At 36.9% G+C, this 11,275-nt stretch overlaps 1 protein-coding gene across 1 annotated transcript; it reads right to left on the bottom strand.

Moving 5' to 3' along the window:
* Window positions 1-2,666: 2,666 nt before the first annotated feature.
* Window positions 2,667-6,452, bottom strand: LOC109855508 (protein Fer3-like). Its single transcript, XM_020429829.1, has 4 exons — window positions 6,256-6,452; window positions 5,691-5,845; window positions 5,378-5,537; window positions 2,667-3,505 (listed from the first exon to the last, which is right to left on the bottom strand). The coding sequence occupies exons 1-4, from the start codon at window positions 6,301-6,303 to the stop codon at window positions 3,353-3,355; spliced, it is 516 nt and encodes a 171-aa protein (XP_020285418.1). The 5' UTR covers window positions 6,304-6,452; the 3' UTR covers window positions 2,667-3,352.
* Between the last annotated feature and the right edge of the window lie 4,823 nt (window positions 6,453-11,275).

Below are 11,275 nucleotides of genomic sequence, written 5' to 3' on the forward strand. Positions count from 1 at the left end.
GAGAGAGGCGGATTCCACGACATCGACGGATAACGCATCGCGATGCTCCGCGAACGCCTGATCCGCTTCCCCTCCGCGGCGGGAAGAGAAAGATAAAGAGAGAGAGGCGCAAAAGGAACGACGCCACGAGAGAGGAAAGGGATAGAAAGATAGGCGAGGTAGCCGTAAGCATATTGATCAGGAGACAGTAGTTGGCCGCATGCCACGTGGTGATGCTACGAGAGGCGTCGGCCTCTCCACCTATTATGAGCCAAGGCTCCTATCTTCGCGTTTCTTCTTTTCCCCCGCGGGCTTCACCCCTCGACGCCACCGCTGTTGTCTTTCTCCCTCCTGTCGCCCCAGCCCCCCTCGTCGCCGTCCATCGTCTCCGACCGACGGAGAGAGCTCTTTTGCCCTCGCGCTATTCCAACCGCTCCGGTCTCTCTTGCTTATACTTTATCTTCTTGTCTTCGGACTTGACTTTTATTCCAAACGCGGCGTTCTAGAACGTGTGTGCGTGCCACTCGCTATGTATTATATAGTTTTATATATATACGTATATATATAACATATATATAGTTTTACATCTATGTATATATTACATGTATTACATATATGTGTGTGTGTGTGTGTACACAAGCGAAAGAGACGAATGCGTGTGGCCCGGTCTGGCGCTTATGCGAACGCGGCCACGCACACGATGCCCACCCTCCGTTATCCTCCCTCTCTGCCTCCTGCTTCCCCCTGAGCCAAGTCTGTCTCCGCTACTCCTCCTCGAGAGCGCTAAAATTGAGACGTCAGCCTAACAAGCTCACCCGCATCGTCCGAGCGCAAAGGATATCTCACCGTCCTCTCGTTCCCTCTCTCTCTCTCTCTCTCTTTCTTTCTTCTTCTTCTTTTGCTCGCTCGCTCGCTCGCTCATCGAGTGATCTCCCGGCGGCAACCTTGAAGAAGAAAAAGGAAGATCGGCGAAAAAAAAAAAAAGAACACGGAGGGGGTCCTGTTAAACGGCCGGCTTGGCACAGAGAGAAAGGAGACCGCCTTCTTGGGTGGCTACCGGTTCCTCTCGGTCAACCCCTTCCACCCACTTGCAGCGATCGCGTCCTGCGCGAGTGTTGTCGTCCTCGTCCTTTTTGATCCCGCGAGGATCATTTCGCCGTTTTCGTGATGCGGAGTCGGTAAGGAGGGTTGTCGATTCGGGGTAGTGGTTTGGGATCTCTGTACCGACACCGAATAAGCCAGGGCGAGTTACCCTTGAGCAGATTTCACCCTTTTCCATCTCGTCGGTGCCTTTTCTAGATCGCTGATACAAGTTCCGGTAACAGGTAACGTAGCGAACTGTTATCGAGAGTGATGTATACTTGTCGAGTTCCTCTCTCTCTCTGTTCGAATTGTGCAGTTATATACTGTTATATATTGTGTTTTTGTCAAAACGTACGCTTCGATAATTTATTTTTCGTATAACAGAGAAATGAAGAATTATATTTATCGTCACGCGCAAAGTTTGCAAAGTAAATAATAAATTCTTGTTAAAAAAATGAATTTTTTATATTTGTCACAGTTGAATAAGCTCGTGAAATAATGAAACAAGGTATTTGAAGAGATGCGAGCAAAAAAACACGAGATGTTTAGGATTCTTTATTATGAATACTGAAAAAATTACAGACGTTTCACTTCCTTCGCGTTCGAATCTTCATCGGTGTTTATTATATACGCTGTGGTCGTTCTAATAACTATACTAATTTTTAATATTATATAATTTTTTGTTTATACACTGATAAAGATCCAAACGAAGACAGATCGAAACGTCTGTGATTTTTTGTAATTAATCAATAAAGAATCTCGCGTATCGAAACGCATCCTGTGGGGTTTCGCTCGCATCTGCCCAACTACTTTGTTTTGTATATTTGTATATTTCATATATTTGTATTTTTACAATATTTTATATTCGATTCTTTATATTGCGCTAAATTCAATTCGTTTATGAAAAAATGCACACATTACGATAAAAGATATGACATATAGACACGAACGAGATTTTGTGATTTTTCGAATTTACGCACAGGAAAAAACCTAACTTCTGATAAAATGTCGAATACTAAATGTCGTTATTGTCTGGCAGCTTTTATTTTATATCTTAGTTGTTTTATACACTACACATCTCTCTCTAGATTTGTTTTCATACATTATAATCAGCGACATTCAGCAATCGTCACATTAATATCAGAAATTGCAACAGTGAAAGACGAAGATTGCATTGTTGCGTCAGCAAAAGAATAACGACGAAGAAAAAAGCTTCGATTGAGAAGTATTTTTGTTGCTTTTGTTTGTTTTTTTTTTTTTTAAATTTGCGATTAATTTTAACTTGTGCCAATTAATTAATTAATTTTAATTTCTCTATGCTACCGCGCGTGAGAGATATCTTACAATGTAATATAATCTTACAATGTAATAATCTTACATATATAATATAATCTTGTAATAATAATACACTTATATATGTATACGTATTTTTTTTACGAATAATGGAAGACAAGAAACTTTAATGTTATTGCTTATTATATATATATATATATATATATATATATATTATATATATTATATATTATATATTATATATTATATATATATTATATATATATATATATATATATATATATATCGCAATCACGCGTCTCTTTTAATCGAACAAGATTCGCAGTAATTGAGTCGATAAAGAGTTTGTGTTACACGATTATTGTCTGTGCGACACAAACTGTGTTGACTGTTAGTGTGGCTTTAATCATTCCGATACTATCGACACTTCAACAAGCTGTTTCAATTTTATTGGCATAAAAAAAGTTTTGTTTAAAACTTTTTCCGTAGCAACGTTTTTTTTTTCAAAAAAAAAAAGGTCTTTTACATGTACCTGATGTAAATAAAAAACTGCGAAAATCAGTAACCACCACATATAGACGCAGAACAGACGATAAAACAACATGGCGTCGTAGCGGACGGTTTCGAACTTTAGAAGAAATTCTCAGCGACGATCGAACAATCCTTTGGCACGCAGAAAACCATCTTTTTATGCGACATGTGTCGAAAAAGTATCGATATGTGTCGCAAAACTATCGATAACCTCTTTTTATACGATAGTATCGAAAAAATTAAGATGTTATAAAACAATGTTGTATAAAACGATCGATTAGAATTATGAAAGACAAGTGCGAATTGGGGACATAAATACAGTCGTACATCGTATAATTACGTCTGGACTTATTGCAATACTCGACTTAACACTAATCAGTAATGGGAGACTAGGTTTCGCCGATTAGACGTTTCAAGCGCGGATGTCGAAGTATCTTTTTTGTTTTTCCACCGACTTCAATAAGATTCAATTCGGTAAGTAATACTCTCGCGGTATGTATTCCGGTTTCGGACTGCTCGGCTCGATACCGAGCAACTCTCCCATGAAAGCGATGTAGGTGATCGCCAGGCGCAACGTTTCGATTCTCGAGAGTCGCTTCTCGTAAGCGAACGTCGGTACCTGAAGACACAGAGGATAATATGCGAATTGTTGAGAAATCAGAAACAAGCGTGAAAAATCTTCTTTCCGACTCTGACATATGTATGTACAGGGTGGCCCTTAATTACTCTTGTTGAAAATTTTGTTTTGAATTTTTTTCGCGGCATCCTCCAAAATGGTTCCGATTGCTAAACAAATAATATGTGAAAAATTTCAGCTTGATTGGATAAAAGAAAAGATATTTAAAAAAAAAAGTCTTAAAAAAAAGTTAAAATATTATTTAAATTCATAATAAATAGATATTATTTGATTATCTTCGAAACTTAATCGATTTTCTCAAAAAACACGTTAAACAAAAGTTGGTAGATCTGGATCAGAAGTTTTAATCAAAAGAACTATACATTTTAATCATATTTCTCGCGGCACTGTCTAGAATGATTCCAACTGCTAAAAAAATAATCTGTGAAAAATTTAGTCCAATCGGATGAGAGGAAAAAGAAGCTTCCGAGCCTTTAAACAATGAAAGAATTATTCAAATAAATAAAGAATCGATTTTATTTGATTATCTTCCAATTTATTGATTATATCGAAAAACACGTTAAACAAAAGTTGTATACATATGGATCAAAAGTACATTTATTACTTTTTTTTGACCAACGGTTTTCAAAAAAATTCAAAAAAATAAAAAAAATTACTTAATTTAATTTATAACTCCAATATATTATTTGAAATTAAACGGCTATAAGGAGCCTTTGCGGGATGTTGTGCAGTATTAATAATGTTTGAAACAATAGTTTTGTCAAAACATTTCGAACTTTACTTGAAGTTCTTATCAATTGATCTGCTGACATTTTTTGTATTGCAAGTGTTATTTATGCGAAGTGATATTAGGATTGAACATTAATAAATTAAATACATACACCGATATAAACCAAAAAATTTAGAAGTGATACGCATCATGTTACAATATAAATAATCAAATTTTATAGAGTCAATCAAACTTACACACACTATTCAGTTAAAACGGTAGAGAATTATGAGAATTATACAACCATGACGCTCATAATTCTTTATTGTTTTAACTCAATAGTGTGTGTAGTTTGATTGACTCTATAAAATTTGACTATTTATATTGTAACATGATGGGTATCACACTTCTTAATTTTTTTGTTTATATCGGTATGTATTCAATTTATTAAGAGCTTTCTACAATGAGATATTAGTAATAAATCAGAAGCAAGAAATTGACCAATCACAGTCAAATCACAGAAGAATAATCGATTGTGATTAGTCAATTTCTTGCTTCTGACTTCTAATTTAGTACTAATATCTTATTGTAGAAGGCTCTTTAATGTTCAATCCTAATATGTCACTTCACATAAATAACACTTGCAATACAATGTCAGCAGATCAATTGATAAGAACTTCAAGTAAAGTCGAAACGTTTTGACAAAACTATTGTTTCAAACATTGTTAATACTGCACAACATCCTGCAAAGACTCCTTAAAGCCATTTCATTTCAAATAATATATTGGATTTACCAAGGAGAGCTCGAAGTGACACCTCAACAATCTACTATATTTAATTTATAAATCTTGATGCTGAGACAAGTGAGATGTAAGACACTGAGACAAAGTCTCTTTCATATAATCAGGGAATATGACGGCAATTAGTTACAATTTGAGGAATATTATACATTTTTAAATAAATTTTTTTAACGTTTAAAGGGAGCTCTTTTTCCCCGATCAGACTGAACTTTTTCACAGATTATTATTTTTAGCAATTGAAACCGTGTTCTAGAAGATGCCGTGAAAAAAACTCAAAAGTCGAAAATAAGAGCCACCCTGGCACACAATTCAATGAAGAGAAGAAGAAGAAGAAGAAGAACGTACCTTCCTGCGCAATTTATCGAAGGCTTCGTTCAGATTGAACATTCTGCGTCTCTCACGAATATTCGCGGCTCTTCTTTGGGACACAGTCGCCACCCGACGTCTCGGCTTCTTCGTCGTCGACGACGGCAAGTTCGGCGAGCGACCGTTCGTGGTGTAACGACTGAAATTTCAAAATCGCCTATAATAAAAGCCCAAATGTGTCGTAGCGTCATCGTGAACTTATATAGAAATCTGATTTCCCGCTGCGGGAAGTTTTTCTCTTAAGATTTTCTTACTTCCGAGAATTTTTCTATGTCCGTTCGTCAAAATTTACCTTTGATGCAACAACGCGCAAGGTTGTCTGTACAATCCGTGCTCGTTCACGTGCGGATGCGTAGGCGGTTGCGTCTGATACAACACGGCGCTATCCCACATAGGGTAGCTGCCGATCTCACTCCCGACGTACTGCGACATTTCCGCCGCGATTACCTGTCGCGGAACAGATTGTTCTTGAGAAAATCGTTTGATTCGAATAACGAACCACAAAAAAATCGGTAATTCATATGTATGTGTGTGTGTGTGTGTGTGTATACGCGTATAAACGCATAAAATTGTAAAACTAGAGAAAATCCGCGAATCTTCATACAGTTACAACATTATCTAATTGCGCGCGAGAAACATCCGCGCGTAAATACAACAATATATTTTTATTTGCAATTTTTTTAACAACTACAGATAGGTATCACTTGATCGCACAGTAACCAAAGTAAAACTACAATATTGAACCGCGAGAGATATCGGAACAGAATAAAAGACGGTCGCTATCCCGTTTTTTCGCGAAACCGAGCGACGACCGAAATCGCATCGCGCGCGACACGAGACTCAGTCCCGAAACTCACTGGTGCTTGATTTCCATTGATCTCCCACAGCGGTTCGGTGTAGCTCATATCCCGCTTCCTGTCCAGCAACGGGCAGATGCACCACCAGCAGCAGATTCGCTCTCGTTCCAAGAGAGAGAGAGAGAGAGAGAGGGCGGAAAAAAATTAAAAAAAAGGAATGTCGCACTTCGCGCTTTTCGTCCGACGATCTATCGGGACCCGGGTGTCTCGCTCTTCTGAGGATTAGCTTATCGGGGGTCGTGCATTTTCGGAAAAATTTGCGAACATCCCTCCGACTAGGGTGTCCACCACCGCCGAAATCCCCGGTATCGCGGAGGACGCGTGCGCCGCGACGTCGTCGCGACATTGGATCTTGCGATCTCGCTGCTCTCCGCGTTGGGCGGTGCTTGTTACCCTCGACACAGCCCACCGCCGCCGTGGCCGCGAGAGCTGATCTCGCGTATCGACCGAAGAATGGAAGATGGACGTCAATTGAATGGGAGTCAAAAACTTGAACGCGTCGAACTTTATAACCGAATAAATATATGTTACATCCGAACTTTTAATCCGTTCGATTTCTCACAAAAAAAGCTGATATTCCAAATGATAAAAAAAAAAAAAAAATATTTCGTAAACGCAAAAGAAACAAAAATGTGAAGAAAGAAGATTCGATTGTCTTTTCGATTTTTTTTAACAAAATGTTCATTTGCTTGAAAACAAAGTTTGCGTTACAATATTTATATTGCCGTTATTAATTAAACGAATTAATGAAGATTATAAAGAATCAACGCGTCGGTTTTCCTTCACCCTCGCGTCGCGACTATATTAGTGCGGGGGATGACTGCGACGAATTCGTCGTAATAAGCGTCGGCAAAATCTGAAAAGGTCCGTGACGAAATCCCGTAATTTCGCTCAAACGCGTGACCCCGTTGCGGGCCGCGACGTATTGTTAGCGACGCATCAAAATCAGATCGGACGAACACGTGCGAAAGCTAGCCAGAATAGTTTAGCACACAGCTTGCTCCATTGGCCCGTTTAATTCTTGCGATTTCGGCAGTAATCATCTCTGGTTTGGTAACAAGCGCGTAACACAGACGCGAAACGCTTGAAAAGAATCGAAAAGTCTGAACAAATAAAAGGTTTCAGTTGATGCCATTTTTTTTTTTTTTTTATCTGGAGTCTTCGTTGCAAAAACAATTTTGTACAGAAAATGCAGAAACACGGGAAAAAAATAGTTTCTAGCTAATTACGCAGCTAATTACGGTTTGTTGAAATTGAATTTGCTGCTGTAGCTATAAAATTTTCTATTACATAGAAACAGTTTTTGTGCTGATGTTCCTAAATATGTCGACATAATAGCAAAATATGTATGTCTTGTAGCACTAAGAGTTTAGACGTCCATAATACTACCAAAATTTAGGAACCAAACCCCTAATTTTTAGCTGTGAGAGCTAACTTATTTTTTCCGTGAATATTTATATACTTTTTGCGCAGTTTGATATCAAGTTTTGTGTACTCTCGGTGGCTTCTTTAAAATCTTCATATTTTTTTAATGAAAATTGTGGTGAAAATACTTGCGAGAAAAGCAACAAACAAGAAATACTTTAAAGATCGATCTCTCGTATTCGAATCGAAGAAAATCTCAGAAATAAATCTCTCTCTCTCTCTCGTACTAAACCTTTCGTTTTATTTCTCACATAACTTGTTCGCGTTTTTTAAGGTTGATAAAAAACGTGATTTTTCCGCGTGTGATGTCTCACGCGGTATCGGTCGCGTGAGAAATAACGGCAAAAAGCTCCGAAGCTTATCAGCGCCGACGCCTGAAACATCGATCCGAAGCGTCAGCTTGCAGTTATGTATATAGCGTATATTACAGCAGGGCTGTATTATACGTCCACACACACACACACACACGTCGCGCTTGTAATTCTATACTGTGCGCGAAGATCCGAATATCTCGTTTGTCAAATATTTCACGCGATTTATATTGCATACGAGACGTTTTCGCGCGCTTGAGAAAATATCTCGATGTAGAAACCATGTATAAGTAATTGTAAACAAATTTGTTCGAAACAGATTACATTCAAATATCTATTAGGTCTATTACTATCTATTATTTATTTAACAGATTATATTCAAATATAATCTATTACTCCGCAATCGGTAAAATATTGAAATATTGTTCCGATAGATTCAAACAAAGAGGGACGCCAAAATCAGTCTAATTTTTTGATCCCGCGATTTTTGAACTAAATCGTATGCCAAATGATATCTTATGACAACAATCGCAAAATTTTCAAGCTGAGCTATTACCAGTTTACGAGATATGGACTATCAAAGTAATCAAAATTCAGTAAAGCTTTCAAGCACGAAGTTTTATATCTGTCCGATACAATTAGAATTTTGTATCTGTTTTTGCTTACGTCTGTTTCTGTTTTGTTTAATATGATGTCGAATATTCCCTAATAGGCACATTTGTGAAAAAAAATATTGCACAAAAATGGCATCATGAATGGCGACGATTTTGCAATGATTGCACTAAGATGATTCGCCATAACGCAACAGTTTTGTCGAAATAAAATTTTGTAAATAATATTTGTCAAAAATTGCGAAAGAGTCGTTATGCATTTCCTTAAGTATATACATGAATTAATTTGATTTCTTCGAATGTGCAATTATATTTCTCTACATATTTTAAACATCACATAGCTGAAATTTTTTCCTCAATTATTGGACAATTTCTTTGTGAAATTAATTTTGCAAATGTACTGCTAAGATGATTCGCCATATCGTTATTCTTTTGCCGAAATAGTATTTGGAAAGTAATTTTGCAAACAACTACAAATATTTCAGAAAAGATCAATGTTTTTGCATCTATTTCCTAAAATATGTCTGTATAATTGCAAATTACAATTTTAGTGCAAGATTTCGTCACATAATTTTGCAAATGGTTTCCTATCAGAGTTGTTTTGTAAATCGATTTGGCAACAAAATGATCACATGCTGATATTTAATTTCTTTGAACAGGCAGAAACAGTTACGGAAACAATCAGACACGTAGAAGCACAGATAGATACGAACGGATACAGAAATAGACAGCGACCAATAAAACCCTACCCAGCGAGCCAAATGTGAAAACTCAATATAAAGCTAATCATTGTATAGATTAAGTTGCTCGCCAATTGCTGTTGTGTTGTTTTTATTTAATGCAACGAAAAATGTTCTTGTCAATTCAGTATCAATATATGCTGAGTTTTATTATCAATCAATTGTTGTAGCGCCAATGTTTATGACAAGCGAGTTAGCAATATGTGAGCAATAATTTTTATTCATAAGTTGAGAAAAATAATATAAAGTTTATTGCCGATGAATTGTTGGGAACTCGCTGTTGTTATATTTTGAAAACTGTTGCTGGCAAGAACATACCGAAAAGAGGATACATCCTTTTGTTACATTGCTGAAAACATATGAGCAATATTTGTGGCAAGTTGCCAACAACTTGCACTTGGCTATTTGGGTAGATATTGTTCGTAGAAATTAAAACATTTTTTACATGTATGGTCCGCCATATTAATTCGGCCATTTTGAATTTTGAAAATTTGACTTCAAACTCGTTATCAGCAGCCAGAAAAACTCCCAGAAAAGTTACAAAATTGTAATTGTATCGGACAGATATAAAACTTCGTGCTTCAAGCTTTACTGAATTTTGATTACTTTGATCGTTCATATATCGTAAACTGGCAAACAGCCTCAACTTGAAAATGTGCGATTGTTGTCTCGTCATAAGATATCATTTGGCATGCAATTTAGTTCCAAAATCGCGGGATCAAAAACTGGGTTGAAAAATCACCGATTTTGTACGTTTCCTCTTGAAGCGGATGAAACGAAAAGTAAAACTCGCGAAGAGCGATTTGTCATGGTTGTTATTGTTGCGAGGCGGAATCGGGGAACGTCGTGGACGTAATTAGAGCGTTCCGAGGGCGCGGAAATATCACGGAGCAAAGAAGGGAGATGCGCTCGGGAATAACTAATAACTTTATGCACCCCCGTCCGAAGTCACTTAGGGGTAAACACGGAATCCGATTTGACGCGCGATGTTTATACGCGCTCGGTGTAAAAGGGGAACGATCCTTCTTTCTCTCTTTTGTCGCGTCAAGTGACACGGTTAATATCTATTTAATTGATTCGGGGGATAAAACACACCCTTAGAGAATTCGCTTCAAGAGAGAGAGAAACCGTTCAACCGCTCTTTTGCCCGCGAACAATATGCTGGCTGTCGTTAGAAAGCGCAAGAGATGCGCACGTGTCCGTCGAAATCGCAAATTGACTCCGCGCCTTCGACCGGACACTGTAGTAGTGAAAAATTAACAGAGGGCGAAAGTTATATCATAATGGTAATAAAAGATAAATGTAAAAAAGTTCAGATATCGAGCACAAGATTAAAAATGTGCGAAATTAAATACCACTAATTGAAAATGTTAGACAAACAAATGAAAATATTAGAAAATATGTAATACAGAATATTGGAAAACATTATATAATATACTAAAAATATGATATAATACAGAATTAGTAAGCATATTGGGAATTTTATTAAAATCTTTGAAATGTACATAATATAGATATACATTTGTATGTATATTCTACAAGGTAACCAGGAGGAAGAGGCCAAAAATTGAAATATCCTTAACACTTTTTAGCATTCAAATATCTTTATACTTTTCACGTACAAACTGCATTAATAAAAAAAAATTCGATTTTTCAACTGGTTTAATTTTTAATTTTTGATAAAAAAAAAAAACAACAAAGAATATTTTATATCAGTCTCGCCGTCAAATGTGTTGTTGTAAGTTTGCTTGAAATTACAAAAGAAAAGATTCACATTTCAGGCATCGTCCTCCGAATTACTCCCTCACCGTAATAATTTTCGTCTCTATAAGCGCGCTGTTTATATATAATTTTACAGGTACGATCAAAATCTACAAATAATATCTCTCTCATTGTATCTATTCTGCTTGCTAGTACATACACGATGCGAGAT

The sequence above is a fragment of the Pseudomyrmex gracilis genome, unplaced genomic scaffold (genome assembly GCF_002006095.1).
Source record: "Pseudomyrmex gracilis isolate BER0280 unplaced genomic scaffold, ASM200609v1 scaffold_91, whole genome shotgun sequence".
Lineage (NCBI taxonomy): Eukaryota > Metazoa > Arthropoda > Insecta > Hymenoptera > Formicidae > Pseudomyrmex > Pseudomyrmex gracilis.